The sequence below is a fragment of the Heterodontus francisci genome, chromosome 15 (assembly GCF_036365525.1).
Source record: "Heterodontus francisci isolate sHetFra1 chromosome 15, sHetFra1.hap1, whole genome shotgun sequence".
NCBI classification, from domain to species: Eukaryota; Metazoa; Chordata; class Chondrichthyes; order Heterodontiformes; family Heterodontidae; genus Heterodontus; species Heterodontus francisci.
The window spans coordinates 18983831-19007335 of record NC_090385.1 but is presented as its reverse complement, the minus strand read 5'-3'; the positions used below and the strand labels follow the sequence as shown (position 1 = coordinate 19007335).

At 42.4% G+C, this 23505-nt stretch overlaps 2 protein-coding genes across 3 annotated transcripts in view; one reads left to right on the top strand and one right to left on the bottom strand.

Annotated features, from left to right (window-relative positions):
• Window positions 1–23505, bottom strand: part of zbtb33 (zinc finger and BTB domain containing 33) — a 156223-nt gene that overhangs the window by 73178 nt on the left and 59540 nt on the right. The gene's annotated exons all lie outside the window — the stretch shown is intronic.
• tmem255a (transmembrane protein 255A) overlaps window positions 1–23505 on the top strand; it is a 101596-nt gene that overhangs the window by 75176 nt on the left and 2915 nt on the right. Inside the window, exons 6-8 of the mRNA XM_068047202.1 lie at window positions 7961–8049; window positions 13687–13846; window positions 20497–20643. Coding sequence (XP_067903303.1) covers window positions 7961–8049; window positions 13687–13846; window positions 20497–20643 — 396 coding nt within the window. The remainder of the gene's footprint in view (window positions 1–7960; window positions 8050–13686; window positions 13847–20496; window positions 20644–23505) is intronic.

Sequence of the window (23505 nt, the reverse complement as noted above, 5' to 3'; positions counted from 1 at the left end):
AATGTTTAGTTCCCTTCCTCCCTTATGTTCAAGCCAGGTCTCTGTTAAAGCCATAACTCCATATGACAACCTTTTGTTTGATGTTTTATGGGATGTGGGTGTCGCTGACAAGGCCAGCATTTTTTGCCCATCCCTAATCACCCTTGACAACTGAAGCGCTTGCTGGGCCATTTCAGAGGGTATGTAAGAGTCAACCACATTGCTGTGGGTCTGGAGTCACATGTAGGCCAGACCAGGTAAGGACGGCAGATTTCCTTCCCGAAAAGACATTAGTGAAACAGATGGGTTTTTATGACTATCGGTAGTTTCATGAGGCTAGCTTCTAATTCCAGATTTTTATTAATTTATTTAAATTCCACCAGCTGCCGTGGTGGGGTTTGAACTCATGTCCCCAAGGTATTAGCACGGGCCTCTGGAGTACCAGTTCAGTGACATTACCATCATGCTACCATCTCATGAGCCTTATTTGTAACACTCCTCACACATACATTCCTTAATGCAAATGCATTCCAACACCACAGTAGTCTGCTTTGCTTTTCCTCCTTGATCTAATTTCTGCTCTATGCTTTATGCTATTGTCCCTGCTAGTTTTCTATGTCCCTTGTCTCCCCTCTCTACTGCTATGTCCTGGTGCCACTCCCCCTTGCCAAATTAGTTTAAACCCTCCCCCACGGCACTTGTTAATTTCCCCTGAAGGACGTGTGTCCCAGCCCTGTTTAGATGTGACCCATCCTGCTTGTACAGGTCCCTCCTGCCCCAAAACTGGAACCAATGCCACAGGAATCTCTCTTCTTTGCCACTTCTCCAGCCAGGCATTCATCTGCACTATCTTCCTGTTTCTGTACTGACTAGCACATGACACTGGGAGTAATCCAGAGATTACCACCTCTGAGCTCCTGTTCTTTAATCCATTTCCTATCTCCAGAAACTCTGCCTGTAGGACCTCAACCCTTTTCCTACCTAAGTCATTGGTTCCAACATGGACCACAACTTCTGGCTGTCGCCCTTCCCCTCTCAGAATATCCTGCAGCCATTCAGTAATATCATTCACCCTGGCATAAGGGAGGCAATACACCATTTGGACCTCACCTCTGCAATTGCAGAAATGTCTTTCTATCCCCCCGACTACTGAATCTCCTATAACAGCTGCATTTCTACACTTTCTTTGTAATCCCCTGTGCAGCAGAGTCTCCCACAGTGGGATGGATTTGCTACTGACTGCACTCCCCTGAATTGTCATCACCCTGAATACTGGTTTGTGAATGACACACTCCCAGGGGATTCCTGTTCTCCCTGCCTGGTGCTTACCCACTCCCCCTCAACCTGAACTCACCGTAGCCGCAGGGTGACCACCTCCTGAAACATGCTATCCACAAAACTCTCAAATTCCTGTATGCACTTGTAGAGACACCAAGCACCCCTCAAGCTCTGAAACTCTGAGCTTGAGCAGTTGGTGCCACCTCCTACATTTCTTCTCTTTCTGCCAATTTATATCCCTCATCTTCTCACTGATAGGTATTGCCTCACGAGTGGATGACTGTTCCACAGGCTTATGTTGCTTCTTCAAGTAAGGAGTCTCCACAGTGAGTGTGGATGGGTTATTCTACCATGAAGGGGGTTTAGCCAAGTGCAGTCTGGTTCTCATTGCAATATTGGGGCAGGTGGTGGCGTAGTGGTAATGTCACTGGACTAGACATGGGTTCAAATCCCACCAATGGCAGATAGTGAAATTTGAATTCAATTAATAAATCTGGAATGAAAAAACTAGTCTAATGGTGACCATGAAACCATTGTTGTTTGTTGTAAAAACCCATCTGGTTCACTAATGTCCTTTAGGGAAGGAAATCTGCCGTCCTTATCTGGTCTGGCCTACATGTGACTCCAGACCCACAGCAATGTGGTTGACTCTTAAATGCCCTCTGAAATGGCCTAGCAAGCTGCTCTGTTCAAGACAATTAGGGATGGGTAATAAATGCTGGCCTAGTCAGTGCCCACATCCCATGAATGAATTTTTAAAAAACACCAATTTCCAGTTGGAGACAGTGGTTAACTATTAGGAGTAGGAGCTACAGCCAATTTTCCTTTCTCAACTGAGGACTAATTGTAATGTTCTACAACTGCCTCGACTAGGATAAGAATATCAATTCATAGAGCATGCAGAACTACAGAATGTACTCTGAGTGGGGGACTTCAATGTCCATCACCAAGAGTGGCTCAATAGCACCACTATTGACCAAGCTGGCCGAGTCCTAAAGACATAGCTGCTAGACTGGGTCTACGGTAGATGGTGAGGGAACCAACAAGAGGGAAAAATATACTTGACCTCATCCTCACCAATCTGCCTGCAGCAGATGCAACTGTCCATGACTGTATTGGTAGGAGTGACCACCGCACAGTCCTTGTGGAGACAACGTCCCGCCTTCACATTGAGAATACCTTCCATCATGTGTGGCACTATCACTGTGCTAAATGGGATAGGTTTCAAACAGATCTGGCAATGCAAAACTGGGCATCCATGAGGCGCTGTGGGCCATCAGCAGCAGTAGAATTGTACTCGACCATAATCTGTAACCTCATGACCCGGCATATTCCCCACTCTACCATTACTATCAAGCCAGGGGACGAATCCTGGTTTAATGAAGTGTGCAGGTGGGCATGCCAGGAGCAGCACCATGCATACCTCAATGAGGTGCCAAACAGCGGAAGCAGTTTGCAATAGAGAAAACTAAGCAACCTCATAACCAACGGATCAGATCTATGAACGGTGGTGGACAATTAAACAACTAACTGGAAGAGATGGCTCCACAAATATCCCGATCCTCAATGATGGAGAGCCCCACACATCAGTGCAAAAGATAAGACTGAAGCATTTGCAACAATCTTCAGCCAGAAGTGCCGAGTCCTAGCCAATTCGATTCACTCTGCGTGATATCAAGAACCAACTGAAGGCATTGGATACTGCAAAGGCTATGGGCCCTGACAACATTCTGGCAATAGTCCTGAAGACCTGTGCTCCAGAACTTGCCACGTCCCTAGCCAAGTTGTTCCAGTACAGCTACAACACTGGCATCTACCTGGCAATGTGGAAAATTGCCCAGGTATGTCTTGTCCACAAAAAGCAGGACAAGTCCAACCCAGCCAATTACAGCCCCATCAGTCTACTCTTAATCATCAGTAAAGTGATGGAAGGCGTCGTCGACAGTGCTATCGAGTGGCACTTGCTTAGCAATAACCTGCTCAGTGACATTAGCTTCCGCCAGGGCCACTCAGCTCCTGGCCACATTACAGCCTTGTTTCAAACATGGACAAAAGAGCTGAAATCGAGAGGTGAGGTGAGAGTGACTGCCCTTGACATCGAGGCAGCATTTGACTAAGCATGGCATCAAAGAGCCCTAGCAAAACTGGAATCAATGGGGCATCGCTGCAGGAGTTCCTCAGGGTAGTGTCCTAGGCCCAACTACCTTCAGCTGCTTCATCAATGACCTTCCTTCAATCATCAAGTCAGAAGTGGGGATGTTCAGCACCATTCACGACTCGTCGGATACTGAAGCACACTATGTAGAAATGCAGCAAGACCTGGACAACATCCAGGCTTGGGCTGATAAATGGCAAGTAACATTCGCGCCAACAAGTGTCAGGCAATGACCATCTCAAACAAAAGAGAATCTAACCATCTTCCCTTGACATTCAATGGCATTACAATCTCTGAATCCCCCACTATCGACATCCAGGGGGTTACCAGTGACCAGAAACTGAACTGGACCAGCCATATAAAAGCTGTGGCTGCAAGAGTAGGTTAGAGGCTAGGAATCTTGTGGTGAGTAACTCCCCACCTGACTCCCCAAAGCCTGTCCACCATCTACAAGGCACAAGTCAGGAGTGTGATGGAATACTCGCCACTTGCCTGGATGGCTGCAGCTCCAACAACACTCAAGAAACTTGACACCGTCCAGGACAAAGCAACCCACTTGACTCGCACCTCATCCACAAACATTCACTCCCTCCACCACCGACGCACAGTAGCAGCAGTGTGTACCATCTACAAGATGCACTGCAGCAGCTCATCAAGACTCCTTCGACAGCACCTTCCAAACCTCTACCACCTAGAAGGACAAGGGCAGCATAGGAACACCATCTGCAAGTTCCCCTCCAAGTCACACACCATCCTGACTTGGAACTATATCGCATTCCTTCACTGTTGCTGGATCAAAATTCTTGAACTCCTTTCCTAACAGCACCGTGGATGTACCTACCCCACATGGACTGCAGCGGTTCAAGAAGGCAGCTTACCACCACCTTCTCAAGGGCAATTAGGGATATGCAATAAATGCTAGCCTAGCTAGCCCACATTCCATGAACAAATAAAAGAAACTTGCTGTTTGTAAGCCCCACTCCTCCAGCACTTTTATGTATGGATTTTAAAAAATCAACTGAACGTGAAAATCTCCAATTTGTAAGTTTTGCATTTATTTAACACAACAACATCAAAACCAAGATGAAGTGTGAACTCTTCAACTTTGTTTCTCAGGTAATTTTGAAAGCAAAAATGGCGGATAGCAAATACTAGCTGAAGCCCCACAAATACAGTTGGCAAATACAATAACAGAATCAAACATAAATTATGGCTAGGAAACAAAACATAAAATTTGGGAACGAAGAGGTGGGAACAGCGGCTTGAGGGATGCATTCTTAAAAATGAGAAACCCAATCCGCTGGGAAGCTCCTCCCCGAGGTTCACCCGGGGAGGGTTTGGGGAGTTGAGTGACAAACTTGCTGTCGAGAGGTAGGTCAGGAATTATAATATGTCAATGAGGCTATATGCCTCAGATTGTAGCAGCTATTTGGATTGAATGGTTACAGACCTGGTTTCCCAGGACACGGGAAACCTGGCAGATAAAGGGAGACAAGAACTACTGGATCCAGCAGGTAAGGTCTTTTCCAGCTCTGACTGTGAGCCAGAAGGAACAGGAGTGTTTCCATGCTGACCTACTGTGATCTGTCTCCCTGCCCGTGATATCTAGACCCTTGCGATCTGATGACCTGCAATCTCTTTTTCCTCTACCCTCTCCATTCCCACATAAATATGTCATTTAAAAATGGTCTAGGTCATTCTCATTGGTAACAGCCACTGCCTGTTTTTTGTTTGTGTTTATACTTCAAGACCATGAAACCTTCATATTCATATGCGGAGTAACAATTCTGTAAGGACTGTACCATAATTCATGTTTGGAAGGATGTTCACAGTAAAATTATGAATTTACTGTTGCATTTGATAGCCCCACTGTTGCAAGACTATTTAGTAAGTGAGACAGATGGAAATTAATTTATCTTGGATTTTTTGATGTTCGTGATGAGGCAGTAATGGACAATTGCTCTTCGTCAACATTGCATGCAGAGATTGATTTATTTACTTATCTATCCATCTATCTACTTGTAATAAGTAAGGAAAACATTTTGTCTTGTTTCCATGTTTAATTTCTAGCAATCAATTAAAAACACGTCTTCATTTTTTCTGGGAAGATCCTTTACAAGCATCTTTCCCAATATCTATCCTGGCCAATATCTATCCCTCAATCAACATCACAATAATAGAATATCTGGTCATTATCTCATTACTGTTTGTGGGAACTTGCTGTGTGCAAATTGGCTGCTGCACTTCTTACTTTACAACAGTGACTACAATTCAGGTGGCACTTTATTAGCTGTGAAGCGCTTTGGGACATCCTGAGGTCATTAATGGTGCTATATATAAATACAAGTCTCAATCGTTTCCATTAGATTTCAGATGTGATATCTAAAATAAAGCAAACTCAGTTAATTGAACTGAATTATATTCCTTCATTGTAACCTTATTACTTTAAATGACCTCTAATATCTTATGCGCGTGAAATGCAAGCTTCAATGTTCACTCATGAATTATCAATTTATGGTTCGTAAACTCGCTCACAGAATAAAAAAGTAAAAAGAGGCATTAAGGAATTTATTTAAAGAAATGAGTTAAAACATGCACTGAAGTTGTAACCTGCCAAATTGTAAAACCACTCAGTTCTGTACAAAAATAAATATGGAATCTACGAATTTACTGCTTAAGTAGTGGAGTCGCAACCATTTCTGTCAGGATGGCAGAATATTAAGAGGTGTGGATACAAATCTGGGCAGCACAGTGGTTAGCACCACAGCCTCATAGCTCCAGCGACCCGGGTTCAATTCTGGGTATTGCCTGTGCGGAGTTTGCAAGTTCTCCCTGTAACCGTGTGGGTTTCCGCCGGGTGCTCCGGTTTCCTCCCACAGCCAAAGACTTGCAGGTTGATAGGTAAATTGGCCATTGTAAATTGCCCCTAGTGTAGGTAGGTGGTAGGAGAATGGTGGGGATGTGGTAGGGAATGTGGGATTAATGTAGGATTAGTATAAATGGGTGGTTGTTGGTCGGCACAGACTCAGTGGGCCGAAGGGCCTGTTTCAGTGCTGTATCTCTAAATAAAATAAAAATAAAATCAGTGATGCTTTTTTAAAAGCACATTGGCATTTAAAGAAGGGCAGCTAGAAGGCGAAAAATATTGATCATTGAATTACTTCAAAATTTGCATAAGCCATATAACATTTAACAGGGTCACCAAACTGTTGAATCCATTATTAAGGGCACTTAGAACATCATAATATGATTAGGCAGAGTCAACATGGTTTTATGAAAGGGAAATTGTGTTTGACAAATTTATTATTTAAGGATATAACTTACAAGGTGGATAACAGGGAACCAGTGGATGTAGTATATTTGGATTTTCAAAAGGCATTCGATAAGGGGGCCCATGGGATTGCGGGAATATTAGTATCGATGGAAAACAGAGTAGGAATAAAAGGTCATTTTCAAGTTGGCAGGGGTGCGTGCCACAAGGCTCAGTGCTGGATCTTCAGCTATTTACAGTCTACGTTAATGACTTCGATGAAGGGACCAAGTGTAATGTATCCAAGTTTGCTGACAATACAAAGCTAGGTGGGAAAGTAAGCTGTGAGAAGGACAGAGGCTGCAAAGGGATATAGACAAGTTAAGTGAGTGGGAAAGAAGATGGCAGTTGGAGTATAATGTGGTGAAATGAGATTATTCACTTTGGTGGGAAGAATGGAAAAATTGTACTTTTTTAATGGCGGGAAACTGTTAAATGTTGGTTTTCGGAGGGAATAGGGTGTCCTTATACAAGAAACACAAAGTTAATATGCAGGTACAGCAAGCCTCTAGGAAGGCAATGGTATATTGGCCTTTATTGCAAGGAGGTTGGAGTACAAGAACAAAGAAGTCTTGCTGCAATTGTATGGGGGTTTGGTGAGACCACACCTGGAGTACTCTCTGCAGTTTTGGTCTCTATACCTAAGAAAGGATATACGTGCCTTTGAGGGTTTCTCTGAGGAGGGATTGAGTAGAATTGCCCTATACCATCTTGGGTTTCGAAGAATGAGCGGTATTTCCTGTCTGGAAAGTATGGAACTAGGGGACATAATCTCAGGATAAGAGGTAAGCCATTTTGGACTTCGGTGAGGAGAAATTACTTCACTGAGTTTGTGAATCTTTGGAACTCAGTACCCCAGAGGGCTGTGGATGCTCAGTCCTTGAATATATTCAAGGCTGCGATCAGTAGACTTTTGGACTCTTCAGGGAATCAGGGATATGGGAATCATGTGGGAAAGTGAAGTTGAGGTTGGGGATCAGCCATAATCTTATTAAATAGCGGAGCAGACTCAAGGGGCCATAAGACCTACTCTCCTTGTTCCTATTTGTTAAAATACTTCAGGCTCAAAGTGTGTAGGATTGCAAATGACTGAACTTGGTGGAAGGAAATTATTTATATTTATCAATAATGTCCAATAGAAAAAGAATCCAAACTGAGTAACAGAACATTTCAGGTTAAGTACAGAGATAAAATTTCATTGCGTAGTGTTAGATGACTGGATTTCTTCTTTCCATTAGGTGATGTGCCCGAGTCAGTCACGTGCTCCCTGCATTCTGAAAATTAAGAGCAATACCTGCTACTGTTGTGACCTTTATAAATGTGGCAGGTGGGTTTCACTTCAGTCTCTTGGTTTGTACATTTGTAATTAATGTCTGCTTTGATGTGAATTAACTGTTCTCTATTTAGAATTTACTTTTTTTAGTCTAAAACATTAGCCGTACATACTACAAGTCGGATGTCCTAAATCTGGCACCCTCGGAACCAAGACCGTGAGAGGTTGGACAGGCTAGGCTTGTATCCACTGGAGTTTAGAAGAGCAAGAGGTGACTTGATTGAAACATATAAGATTCTGAGGGGTCTTGACAGGGTTGATGTGGAAAGGATGTTTCATCTTGTGGGAGAATCTAGAACTGGGGGTCAATTTTGAAATATAAGTGGTTGCCCATTTAAGACAGATTAGGAGAAACTTTTTCTCTGAGGATCATGACTCTTTGGAACTCTCTTCCTCAAAAGGCAGTGGAAGCAGAATCATTGAATATTTTTAAGGCAGAGGTAGATAGACTCTTGATAAGCAAGGGGGTGAAAGGTTATGGGGGAATGTGGAGTTGATGTTACAATCAGATCAGGCTCGAGGGGCCAAATGGCCACCTCCTGCTCCCAATTCGTATGTTAGTACATATTTCGGATTTTCTTGGATTTTGGACAATAAAATCAGGTAGCCTATCCTAGGCCAAATTCAATGAATAAGAGCTACTTGAAGGTAAAGTATGAAAAAGAATAAATATACAGTTTGGAGAAAAAAATGTTTTTTGTTGTACTTAGTTCTAGTTCCCGTGCTCGAAGATGATTATTTGCTAACGCCTAGCCGAATTATCCCAGTATTTGGGCGATACGTCCGAATTTCATTTAACTGAATATAAATGGAATTTTTTTTTTTAATGTCCGGTTTTCGGACAATGCCAGTTTTTGGACAGCCGGATTTGAGCATCCAAACTGTATTGGGGGTTGTATCAAGTCCCATTCACCCACCAGCCCTGCGTTTACTGACCTATATTGGTTCCCAGTCCAGCAATGCCTTAATTTTAAAATTCTTACCCTTGTTTTCAAACCCCTCTATGAGCTCGCCCTGCCTAACTCTGGAACCTCCTCCAGCCCCAAGATCTCTGAGCTCCTCTAATTCTGGCCTCTTGCAAATACCTGATTTCCTTTGCTCCACACAAATACAAAAGCGAAATACTGCAGATGCTGGAAATATGAAATAAAAAGAGAAAATGCTAGAAATGCTCAGCAGGTCAGGCAGCATCTGATGAAAGGTCACAGACCTGAAATGTTTGTTCTGTTTCTCTCTCCATAAATGCTTCCAGACCTGCTGATATTTTTCCAACGTTTTCTGTTTATTCCTTCACTCCAGCATTGGCACCCATGCCTTCATCTGTGTGGACACAAAGCTCTGGAATTCTCTCCATGAACCTCTCTGCCTTTCTGTCTCTCAGTGGGAAATCTTTACAACTTACCCACATTGTTGACCTCGATCAATGACTTCTTGTTGGAGCCATTCTCTTTGGATGCAGTTTGAGTAGCACTCGCAGTCTCCACTTTTATTGTTCATTGTATTTGAGCCATAGCTGTGGCCAATAGAGGGGGTTTGTTCACTAACTGGTGTGGAGCAGGCCTCATTTTTATGTGCAGACGATATTTTGTTACTTCTGAAAGATCTATAGGGAACCTATTATTTTATCTTCTAGATGTCGTATTGGCGATCTCCGGGTACGAGGTACAATGCTTAGATTTGGAGATGCAGCCACTTCTGCATTGCTGAAAGGAACTTTTGTTACCATGATATTTTGAGAGTTTTTGCCTAGACTGGGGAGGGGACACAAGGCTATAGATGCAGTTCCCACAATCAAAATTGAGCACTTAATTTAAGCTGACACAAGTTGAGTGCAATACTGAGGAAATGCTGCAATGGCAAAGTTGACGTTAAACTTACTGTTTCAAGGATCCTGGCCCAATATACAAAGAAGAATTCTTCCAGTATCCTGGCTGAGATTTATCTCTCAACCCACGCTACCCAAAAAGGTAGAATGATAGCTTCTTGCACAGGCTACTGACCTGGGGAAGGCTATTGCCTTGTAACAGCAGATAATCTACACATGCAATATTATATTATACAATGTTCCCTCTCAATTTTTTCTTTTGTTCGCTGCCCATTCAAGTGTGCAGGACCCTTAAATTTTTTTGTGCGACCGCACACTGGCGGTAACTGAAATGGGCCAACTTGTGCTCCCCCTGTGCGGCCACACAGCTTGGAGGGAATATTAATACGATTTTTTTTTTTGAGTGCTGCTTCCCTTGTTTTCCCCCTCTCATATAAATATTTTGCTGTATTCACTCATATAGAAAACTCTGCTCACGAATTATGGTAAACCTGATCCCAGTTTTACCACCTTATCTCATGCATTCTTTTAATAAAACATGTACAATAAAAACAACCAAAATACAGATATAGAAGGAATGCGGTCTCCAGGAAAAGTCTGATCAGGAGTTAGGATTGTGATAAAGAATAATGGTTCCTTCTGTTGTGAAGCTGCAAGATTGATGGATTTGTTGGAAGTATCATTGAATTGGACAATGCAAAATGTGGGAGATGACTTGCAAAAAGGCCAGCTGGGCCATTGGCCCTGTTTCTTTCAGCATACCTGAACAATAATGTATTTAGTCTGGCAAGGGAGCCAAATAACCACAGGTAACATGTCCAGGAAAGGATTAAAAACTCTGCAATTTCTCCCTGCCCTCCTGAAGGTAACTGAGTGAAAATTCTAACACATCAATCGAACAATGTAACATATGCTATTCAAACCTGACCCACATGCTGGCTGTTCCAGCTCAGGAGATCTCTGGCTAGTAAATGGCCTTTTTGTTTTGGAGGAAAGTAGCAAGACTGTTTCAGGGAAATGTGAAACTGCTTTGATTCCGGGTATCGTTTTTCAGGTTTCTCCAGGTAGGAAGAGAAGAGGAACATTCTTCTGCTGCACAATGTCTTTTAATGTAGAGCAACATTTTAAAGTTAGTAACATTTGAAAATGGCTTTGCGTATAATGAAATTTAACAATTAATAGAATTCTTTAAAAACCCTTTCTATCTTACAAATGTCAATGAATACAGAAGAGTGCAACAGCTTCTTATTTCCATTCTCCCAAGAGTTTTTACCCTTTTTCTTTACACCATGCACCATCATAGGCTGAGACAGTAGGCTGGTCCTGGGCCTCTGCTATGGCTACCTGAAAATTAGCTACCAACATGAGCATGACCCAGAGGGGCTACTGTTGAGGTTCATCCCCAACACTCTTTCTGCCCCCCACCTGCCACTACAAACCATCACCTGTTCTTCAAAATCCCTCTCCCTTCCCTCCGGACATATCTGGTATCCACTCAGCAGCTCCCCCACAATGTTGGAGTTGGAGAGGCAATTTTTTTTAATTCATTCATGGGATGTGGGCGTTGCTGGCCAGGCCAGCATTTATTGCCCATCCCTAATTGTCCTTGAGAAGGTGGTGGTGAGCTGCATGCAAGTGTGCAGTAATGCAAGCTGGTGCTATATAAGGCACTCAATCATTCCCTGTAGTTTAAGCAATGAAATTCTATTGGTTTAATGATCATACTTGTATCCCTTGAATAGATTACTGCCGTGCAATTCATTTAAGTGCTTCTATTATTCTCTTTTTCTTAAATTAAGCAATCCATGTAAAACACAAAACAGGATTATTCTGGCAAGTACAGAAAGTACTGGTAAAGGGTCTTTTTTTCTGCCTTTGTAAACATTAGCATGAAAGGTTATTAGCATTAGCACAGATAAGTACTTTTGAGCTACTGGCACTGTGGAAATATGCCATGGAAAGTAGCTGGTTGTAGATAAATAATGTAGATTATTAATTCAAAAAGGTGCTGAAGTTTTCTTCAATACTTGTGGTGATGGGGGGGGCTGGGGGCGGTGATGGGAATTGCAGGGGCTTCTCGTGAGGGATTTCAGCCAGGATTTGCTGCAATGGCGCATCTCAGTGAATGACAGTAATTGGACTTTTTAACCTCACTGTTCACATCCTGAGTTTATGAATTAATAATGGCAAGCACTGTTGATGTGTCATTATTATCTCAGCAATTCCTGGCCCATTAAGTAAATTGTGCAGGATACATTGTTGGATAAATTGTGTATAATCTGTGAAAGATTGAGCTTCCCTCATTTATTGTATTAATGGCGGTTTGGGAATGCAGTGAACCTCATACTGCAGGAAGCAAGAACTGCGTTTCCAGGCCCATCATCTTCCTCTCACCTATTAACAGGAATATGTGGAGAAGTGGCTTCCTGCTGTAATTCACTAGAATATATTTCAGGCTACTCTATATTTCCAATATCCTTTTAGGTTAGGATATATAAAGTAAGAATTTTCAATTTACTTTGCTGCCTGGACGTGAAAGAACTGGTGCCAATGTAAAATACATAAAAAGGGGCATCTCTGGAGAATTGGAATACAATTAAAGGGAAATTGCTGTACTCCCTAGAAATACTATAAATAAACACAATGGTGTGTATATCCCTTCACACCAAATAGTTTACCATTTATAGTTTACCTAGTTAATCATTAGTGCAGTCATTAGCTTCATTAATATTTTATAGTGTTTAACCATTTAGTATTTATGGTATTCTTGCAGTTTATTTCATCAAAAGTAGAATTAGCCCTTTTACACATTAAACTACATTGCTTTAAAATTCAACATATTTTCCTAAACCTTTTTTGGCAAAGCACAAATTTCAATCTGTATCTCACTACACTGGCACAGATTTAGATATTCAAGACAATTGATCAATCCCAGTGTCTTTAAAAGCTTTTCCACACATTTGGAGGCATTTATATTTCCAAGTAATTGTTTCAGTTTGAATTACAATACAGTATCTTCGGATAGCTGGAATGCGTCTCTACTGAAGGGAATCTGCCCCTTTATACCTGTGTTAAATTCCAGAAAGCTTGTTATGGAAGGATAATGCTGGAGCATATATTTACTCAGTTTCACATTTATTGTGCAGAATAAAAGGATTACAAAACATGTAGCTCCTCACTCAAAAACCATTCTCCTGTCTCAGTGAGTGTCTGCTTATAAGTGCTCAACTAAGACCCCAATTAACACCCTTCACCTGCATATAGTCAAACCATTGATACACAATTAACAGATTAACAACCTGGACTTGTATCTAGTGACAGAGTGATTCTCATACTTCAGATGTTGTCTTTGCACTTAGTATATTTGATGATCTCACTGAATTTATGCAGGATGAATTGAATAAGAGCGAAATATAAATATATCCACTTGCAAAACCAACTTGTTTTTGTTAAATGCTTTGGAAAGAATCGTGTACCCAAACATGAGGTAACTAATGGGCAAAAGACATGATGCCCCACTTGTCGCATTTGAATGTGGGCAGTCTGACAGCTCAAGCTCTGGAAACTTGGCTCACAGTGTCAGGTCTGGCTGCCTGTAACTCCTAACCAGTTGCCTGAACAAGATGGATGTCGCTGAATGAAATGGCTGGTCGGGTTTCATGTCCTGCTTGGCTGCAGGGTGGGATATTAATCCCAGAAGAGGTTACTCTCCCCTTTTTTGGGGGGGCAGGATGGGAGGGCATTCGGTGATGTGCAGGGAGAAAGCAACAACCTTAAGACTTTCTTTTTTTATTCTTTAAATGCAGTCGAGACACTTTGGGTGGTTATTACGAATATAATGATGTCGGAAGTTGCCAAGAGGTTATCCACCTGTACCATCTGCTGTGGTCGTCGACAATCCTCAACATTGTGGGTTTATTTCTTGGGATCATCACAGCGGCAGTGCTTGGATCCTTTAAAGATATGGTATTGAACTTTCTCTGCTTTAGTGATACAAACAGTTTTGGAATAATGTCAGGTTATCTTCAGTGTCACTTTTTGTGTGAGGTAGCAGTAAATAAAAACTTGCCTTTTATCCTTTTCGGAGCAGAGATGCAGGAAGATCTCCCTCCATTTACTCCACTTAAGCACATAATCTAGTCCGACACTCCCAGTGCAATACTAAGGGAGGGCTGCACTGTCAGAGGTGCTGTCTTTCAGGTGAGACATGGATGTAAAAGATCACATGGCACTATTTTGAAGAGGAGCAGGGGATTTCTCCCCGGTGTCCTGGCCAATATGTATCCCTCAATCAACATCACTAAAACAGATTTATCTGGTATTGATCACATTACTGTTTGTGGGAGCTTGCTGTGTGCAATTTGACTGCTGCATTTCCTACATTACAACAGTGACTATACTTCATAAGTGCTTAATTGGCTGTAAAATGCTGAGGTTATGAAAGGTCCTGTATAAATGCAAGTTCTTTTAATCACATTGGATTCTCCAAGCAAGAAGGTAACAGGCTCACAGGTCTCATAAGAACACAAACTCTTAAGAACACAAACACATAAGAAATAGGAGCAGGAGTAGGCCATTCAGCCCCTCAAGCCTGCCCCGCCATTCAATGACATCATGACCGATCTGACCCAGGCCTCAACTCCTCTTTCAGGCCTGCTCCGCATTTCCCTCAACTCCCTGAGATTTCAAAAATCTATCTACCTCCTCCTTAAATATATTTAGTGATCTAGCCTCCACAACTCTGAGGTAGAGAATTCCAGAGATTCACCACCCTCTGAGAGAAGAAATTCCTTCGCATCTCAGTTTTAAATGTGTGACCCCTTATTCTGTAACCATGTCCCCTAGTTTGAGATTCCCCCACCAGTGTAGTAAGTATTCTCAGCATCTACCCTGTCAAGCCCCCCTTAGAATCTTATATGTTTCAATAAGATCACCTCTCATTCTTCTAAACTCCAATGAGTAAAGGCCTATCCTGTTTAGCCATTCTTGATAAAGACAACCCCTTCATCCCAGGAATCAGCCTAGTGAACCTTTTCTGACCTGCCTCCAATGCTAGTATATCCTTCCCTAAATACGGGGACCAAAACTGTACACAGTACTCCAGGTGTGGCCTCACCAACACCCTGTACAGTTGTAACAAGACTTCTCTATTTTTAAACTCTAACCCCCTAGCAATAAAGGCCAAAATTCCAATTGCCTTCCTAATTACTTGCTGCACCTGCATGCTAACCTTTTGTGTTTCATGTACAAGAACACCCAGATCCTGCTGTACTGCAGTATTTTGTAGTCTTTCTCCATCTAAATAATATTCTGCCTTTTTATTCTTCCCACCAAAGTGGATGACCTTACACTTTCCCACATTGAACTCCACCTGCCAAGCTTTTGCCCACTCACTTAACCTATCTATATCCCTTTACAGATTCTTTGTGTCCTCATCACAACATGCCTTCCCACCTATTTTTGTATCGTCTGCAAATTTGGATACACTACACTCTGTCCCTTCCTCCAAGTCATTAATATAGATAGTAAATAGTTGAGGCCCTAGGACCGATCCTTCTGGCACCCCACTAGTTACGGTTTTCCACCTGAAAAAGACCCATTAATCCCGACTCTCTGCCTTCTGCGTATTAGCCAGTCCTCAATCCATGCCAACACATTACCCCCAATACCCTGAGCTCTTATTTTGTGCAATAACCTTTTATGTGGCAACTTATCGAAAGCCTTCTGAAAATCCGGTTCCCCTTTATCCACTCTGCTTGTTATATCCTCAAAGAACTCTAACAAATTTGTCAAACATGATTTCCCTTTTGTAAAACCATGTTGACTCTGTTTGCATTATGTTTTTCTAAATGGCCTGCTATTTCTTCCTTAATAATGGATTCTAGCATTTTCCCAATGACAGATAAGCTAACTGGTGCGTAGTTTTCTGCTTTCTGACTCCCTCCTTTCTTGAATAGGGGGCGTCACATTAGGGGTTTTCTAACCCGCTGGTACCCTACCGGAATCCAGTGAGTTTTGGTATATTATGACCAATGCCTCCACTATGTCTGCAGCCACTTCTTTTAAAACCCTTGGATGCAGGCCATCAGGTCCTGGCGACTTGTCTGCCTTTAGTCCCATCAGTTTGTCCAGCACCTTTTCCCTTGTGATAGAGATTGTTACAGGTTCCTCCCTTCCACTTACACCTTGCTCATCTATTATTGTTGGGATGTTTATAGTGTCCTCCACCGTGAAGACCGATGCAAAATATTGCTTTAAATTATCTGCCATTTCCCTGTTCCCTGTTATTAATTCCTCAGTCTCATCCTCTAAGGGTCCCACACTTACTTCAGCTACTCTCTTCCTTTTTTATATACCGGTAGAAGCTCTTATTGTTTGTTTTTATATTTCTTGCCAATTTACTCTCATAATCAATTTTCTCCCTCTTTATTAGTTTTTTAGTCACCCGCTGCTGATTCCTAAAAAAAAAAAAATTAATTCCCAATCCTCTGGCCTATCACTAGCTTTCACTGCTTTGTACGCCTTTGTTTTTGATTTGATACTCTCCTTAACTTCCTTTGTTATCCCTGGGTGGTTCATCGTTCTTATCGAGTCCTTCCTTCTGACTGGAATAAATGTTTGCTGAGCGTTATGAAATATCTGCTTAAAAGTCTGCCACTGCTCATCTACTGACTTTCCCTTTAGTCTATTTACCCAGCCTGCTTTAGACAACTCTTTCTTCATACCTCTGTAATTGCCCTTGTTTAAATTGAAGTCACTGGTTTGAGACCCGAGTTGCTCTCCCTCAAACTGAATTTGAAATTCTACCATGTTATGATCACTTTCTCCTAAAGGCTCCTTAACTACGAGATCACTTATTAATCCTACCTCATTGCACATTAGCAAATCTAAAATAGCCTGTTCCCTGGTAGGTTCTGCAACGTATTGTTCTAAGAAACAATCCCTGATGCACTCTACAAATTCGTCTTCCATGTTACCCTTGCCAATTTGATTTGACCAGTCTATATGTAAATTAAAATCACCCATGATAATTATAGTGCCCTCTTCTAATACTGCCCTATAACTTGATCCTGGAAAAGGTTTGTAATACTTCCCCTCCCAGTGGGTAAGTACTACTTTCCCCAGAGGTCCTGGGTGTGTCCCTCTGGTGTCTCGTTGCTTTTTGCAATTCTGCATTATTTTGTGCTCATGTAATCCTCTGGAATTTCATCTTTTGTGATTGAGTGTGTGAGTAATGCAAAGGAATTCATTGTTGGATTAAAAAGAAGCTATACAAATTATTATACAATTTATTTTTTTTACTTTGTTTGAAGTAGCTAAGCCTCTGCGTGAGAAGGAAACTTTAGATATACTGCCCCTTTAATCAGTAATGGACAGGAAATGATCATCTTTTACACAATAAAAGATCCAAATGTTGCACAGAATATTTTTCTTAAAAATTGGGGTGAAACAAAAAGGGTAATAGCCTATATTCTCCCTTTTAAAATAAAGTGAATTTGGGGTATGATTTTTTTTCTTTGCTGATCTTTATCGTGTCAGCGGTATAGAGCTGGGGAGTGTGAAGGAAGCTGGAATTAAAATCATTTTAAATCTGGATTCAGCCCAGGCCTTGGGTGGACTTGTCTTTCCAGGGACTAGCTTGTAAAAATTCGATGATGCTGTGCCTGCCAAAGCATCCAATATGCACATGCACACATGCTTCCTGCTATTCTGAGCCAGACGGGCACTGCTGCCATGTTGGTGTCGACATCAAAAGAGGTATCGGAGCCTAGGCCGGAAATAGGATTTATGTCCTTTGCATATGTAAATAAGGGGACTAAAAATGGTTAGGCTGGTTAGAACCAATTGTCAGGCTCGGGATCCACTTGGAAGATGCAGAATATTCAGATTGGAGTTGATTTATGTTTACCAGCGTTAGAAAACTAAAATAGTAGCCCTATTTATAATAAGAACCGTGACAGAGCTTGATAAGGTGAGTACATCACTTAGGATGGCTGTGCAGACCAGGAATAACTCATTCATTCCAGATTCTGTGCTGGTTTAGCTGATGGGTAGGGGTATGACAATTAGTCTTTCTGTCTCTGGGGTAGGCAATGAACATTCAACCTGGATTCCTGCGCCTAATCCCTATCCAGTGACCTCCACAAGAAGGTGCTTATGGGTGGTTGTAAATGCAGAGAGCACTGATGCTCCATTTACTAACTGTATGAAACTAAACCCACACATGGGTTTCGGTTTGTATTTTCCACACAAAGGTTATCAGAAATTTGGACTTCTCTTGCAAAGGGCTGTGGATACTGGTGCACATTTGGAGCTTTCAACCCTTGGATAGATAAATAGATAGATTTCTGTTAGGTAAAGTTATCCAGGGGTATGGATCAAACGCAGGGAAATATAGTTGAGGTACAGATCAGCCATGATTTAATTGAATGGCAGAGTGGGCTCGAGGGCTGAATGGTCTGTTCCTATGCAGAATGGCCACTACAGTGAGTTACCAAGAAAGCTGCTGACGTCTGCAGTGATGCCCTAGCACGAGTTTACACTTTTGAGGAGAGGAAATGTTCAAATTTTTTAAAAGTGCTCAGACAAGACACTTCTAGGGTGTTACGATCTCCGTGCCCAAGCATTATCACACAAATGTCTCAGAGACACACTACTGAGCTGTGTAATGCTAGTAATTATTATCTACCTCTTTACAGATCTTTAACCACCACCTGGCTTCAAAGTGCTAAGACCATGTGATAAATGGACAGTTATTATTATTTACTCACCTCTGCAAAGATTAGCCTGATGGCAGTGATTAGCACTCCCACAAGGTGTAATTAGAAATTACATTGCATGAACAGTTTAAAATTAATTTGGCTCTTAAAAGAATGTGTCGTCTGATGTGGTTTCTTTGATTTTTTTTTTCTGTTTCCTCTTAAAAGAAATTCTCCTATTAGGCTGAGTTATGTTCAAAATAAATTCTGATGACGGAATAAAACTGGTATATGTACTTTCAATTTTGAAAAATAATTAATTCTGACCTTGTTAAAGAAGCTGTACCAAAAAATGTATCTCTAATACTAGCTAAGTGCTCTTCATTACCAGGAAGACATGTATCATTTGGGACTAGTGCCTGCTTTAGCCCTATAAGGACATGACCAAGGCTGTGATGCATTGAATAATATGTCAAATTTAAATCTTCATTTAGAAGTAGTGTATGTGAAGACATTTTACAAAAATTGCCCCTTTTTCTACTGTATTGGGGCATATTCTGCTGGACTTAGGAGAGAAAAAATCAATGAAGACTCCTTAGTCACTATCCAATGGCCAATAAAGGAAAGTCCGTGAAGTAGATCTTGGCTTTATACGGTAGTATAAAATGGGCTGCCGACTCATTATCCCACAAGGAGCTACCCTTGAGTGTATGCATTGCATGAGGTTAGGGGCTAGATCACCTGTAATGCTACTCTACAGTCAAACAGCCTTGCAAATCCTCATCCTCTAGGCTGTCGTGTAATGAATTACAATTTAGGCAAGGCTTTAGAGGACTTCCATGGCCTATGGAAGCATATTCCAACATGAGTCACTCTGTTCAGTGTAGCAAGAAAATTGGGAGTGCTGGACGGGGTGAGTAATTCTCAAACTACTTCCCGTGTTCTAGAACCAGATGTTAGTTGAATAGTTATAGTGTGCAATCGGGAGTGAAGGTCAGACCCCTCCAGCATTGAGTCAAGTATCTTCAATAGAACTTCCCAGTGGCTCAGTTGGTAAAAGTACCTTTTGAGTTTCGAATTGAACCATACGACCAGGAAGGTCCTAGGATTGTTGGCCAGTCTGCTATTTAGGTGATCTCAGCTAAGGCAGCATTTGGTGTGCTGCAAGCAGTCTCAACCCTCGCTGAGCTATGAAATGTGGAAAAACTAGCCTGGAGTCCCACTCTTGATCCCTGTCCACTCATTCTTGCTGGAGAGTGTACAGCCCACTGATGGTCACACTCTATGCCCGATCATTTGAGGAGTGGCTGCTTGGGGTGAATACCAGACGGCAGCTGGTACTTACATAGAAACGGAAAATTTACAGCACAAAAGGAGGTCATTCGGCTCATTGTGTCCGTGCCATGCAGAATGTGTGTCAGCATGAGGCAGGAGAGGGAAAGTTATTATTTCCTTGTATAAATAATTTTAAACCAGAGCTCTCAAATACAATTTTAAAAATGTTTTTTTTTAAAGTAAATCACTTTCTCCTTTTTTAATCTGCATGCATGGGAGAAATAGTTAAACAATTGCTGCATCTTGAATAATATTGTGGGAGCATTGGCCATTGAAAGAACATTTTCAGTTGACTGTACACATCCCAGTTATCTGTCTCTCCTTGGCTCTGCGGGTCAATGGTGCTTTGTGGTCAAATTTCATAACTAAAATATAACTAATAGCACATGATTTTACTCTTTTTAAAAAAAAAAATTAATAAAAATTTACTTCAGCCTTTGAGTTCATCCACATCAGCCTGAGAATTGCTTAACTGAAGAGATTTAGTGTAAAACTTTTAACTTTTTTCAAAAGTGATTCAGAATGAGTTCGCTCCCATTGGATCCAAGTGGTTATATGTGTCTTTCTCTAATATTACTTCAGCAGACACCGACTGCTTCTCGGATCACCTATGCACCTGAACCTCCACCTCCACCCATAATGTGTGATCCTGGACAGCAGGTACTTGCCTACGCCAACTTTTATCCTGGGCCTCCACATCTGCCGCCTTACAGCCCATATGATATTCAGGTACTTATCTGTCAAAATGTTTGGATAATATCACTGCTTCTTCTTCCAATACACCTATATCCACTTCAGTAATGAAATGCAATGTGATATTTGCTAAGTGTATGTTCTTTAAATCTTGCTACTCTTGTTTGATAGCAAATGAGAGCAGTGAAGACTTCTGCAATAGATAAACACAATACATGATGGCACTAAGTCGCTAATATAGCCATGTTAAAATTGGCCTCAGCATACTTGGGTTTTAAAGAGTAAGAAAAGTCAGGCACAGTTCCCGTACTTGATCTGATATGTTGGAACGTGTAAGTGTTGGTTGAGGATAGGATCAGCCTCATGTAAATGAGCCCCGAGATCCAATATTGGGTGTGCCTCGTGCCTACCAGTTGCAGAGCAGGGATCCGGACCTATGCCCGATAGGTTAGTCACAGTTGGCTGAATTTTATTCTCCTGCCCCCAGGAGCAGCGGCGGGCGAGAAAAATGGCGACCCCGCACGCACAAGCCGCCATGCCGCCGCGATCTACCACATGGCTCAAGATAATGTGCCAGTTGGGACACCCGCCAGATTATGTGGCAGGGGCGGGCTCTTTGATGCCAGCAATGGTGTTGGCTGCCTGTGCGCTGGTGCCATTTTTAAAGGGCAGCCAGACGTGCCGCTAAATTTAAATATTTAAAACTGTACCCCCCCCCCACCCAGTACACCGCAATGTAAAAATCCCCCCTTCTTCCCCCCCCCCCATAACGCTTACAGATAATAGTTGCCCTCTCTCCCCTACCGAAAGACTTGCATGCAAGACTTGACCTTACCTCCCCCACCAAAAACTGTTCAAAGTGCAGTATTAATGCACATTTGACCCCATACCCCTGCCCCCCCACCACACTGAGATTTGTAAACTTCCCCCCCCCCCCCCCCCCCCACCCCCCAACCCCCTTTCCCACGTCTGTGGCGCCAGCTTTCCCTGGACAGGAAAGTGAAGGCGCCCGAGTGCCAGCTACCACTCGGAAGATCCCGGGCAGCAGGTAAGATCATTGACAATTTTATTTAAATGCATTAATTTTCTTAATTTACATATTCAAAGTTGGGTCCCATTACAGAGCGGCAGGGGGGCCGCCACAGAGTTTCACCGCTGCTGGGAAGATCGGGCCTGGCACTCCCGGTGTCTGGCTCTGTGGCAGGCCACTACCTGTACAATCGTCCGGCCCCCCGGCCACGGATCCCAATGTCGGGACCTCAACAAACCCAGCCCAGTATTGCAATGTTAAGAGTCCCTTCCTACAGGATGATGATTTGGAACCCGAGCCCTAATCTCTATGGCAAGACTATAATAATGAGATCAATTGATACTTGATTGAAACATATAAGATCCTGAGGGGTCTTGACAGGGTGGATGTGAGAAAATCTAGAACTAGGGGTGACTGTTTGTTTTAAATGGGCAAGCCCTTATTTTTAGAGGTGAGGAGAAGTTATTTCTCTGAGGGTCATGAGTCTTTGGAATTCTCTTCCTCAAAAGGTGGTGGAAGTGTAATCTTCGAATCTTTTTAAGGCAGAGGTAGATAGATTCTTGATAAGCGAGAGAGTGAAAGGTTATTGGAGATAGGCGGGAATGTGGAGTTGAGGTTACAATCAGATTAGCCCTGATCTTATTGAATGGTGGAGCAAGCTCAAGGGGCCGAGTGGCCTACTCCTGCTCCTAATTCATATGTTCATAATTGACATTCTGGGCTTGAAATTACGATATTTTCGCTGCAAAAGAGTTGTACTTCTGGCATAAAGGATGGCAATTTGGGTATTTTACCCCTTTTAAAATACACACTAAATTCAAGAAGTGCTGCCAGAAAATACACCAAACTCCCAATGTGCACTGTGTATGCAAATACGAAAAATAAAGACCAAAACAGCTGTCCCAGATGTTTTACCAGTTATGCTACTTCTGACTTAATGGATAAGTTACCTACCTGACTAGTCAGACTTGCATCAAACTTACTGGGGTGGGGTGGGGTGTGAGAAGCTCGGAGGAAATTCCCAGCAATCAGCTTTGACTGAAGCAATTCAAAAAAATCTTTTCTCAGCTGTACAACTAAAATATTTCTGCAAGCTGCCTTTCATCAGCTTCAGTCAGGAAAGTCCTTTGCTTCTCATTTTTCTGTCAGGGAGTTCACCATGGGCATTCCCCATAGAATGGAGACAGAACCTTATTGAGGTTCCAATATGGACCATGACAACTGGATCCTTCCCCTCCCACTCCAAGTTCTCTTCCAACCCCGAGACCCTGACAACAGGCATAAACACAACCTTTAGAACTAAAAACGAGAAAGGGTCACTGACCTGAAATGTTAACTCTGCTTCTCTCTCTACAGATGCTGCCAGACCTGCTGAGTATTTCCAGCATTTCTTGTTTTCATTTCAGATTTTCAGCATCTGCAGTATTTTGCTTTTATTTTACAACCTTTAGAACTCCTGGTCGCAGTTGAAGAGAACCGTATCTATCCCTCTGACTATACTATTCCCTCCACTACCACATTCCTTTTCATTCCCCCCACTTGAATGGCTTCCTGTACCACAGTGCTATGGTCGGTTTGCTGATCCACCCGGCAGACTTTGCCATCATCCACACAGACAGCAAGAACCTTGTACCTGTTGGATAATGGCCAAGGTCGAGGCCCTCTAACACTGCACCTGGAGTCCCCGTACCTGCTGGAATCATAGTCACACTCTCCTGTCCCTGACCACTAACCGGACCTGTACCAGTTCCTAACCTAAGGGATGTGACTACTTCCTGCATAGAAGTGTCCAGGTAACTCTCCCCCTCCCTGATGCTCCACAATGTCTGCACTCTGACTCGGGCTCAACAACTCCGAGCTGAAGTTCC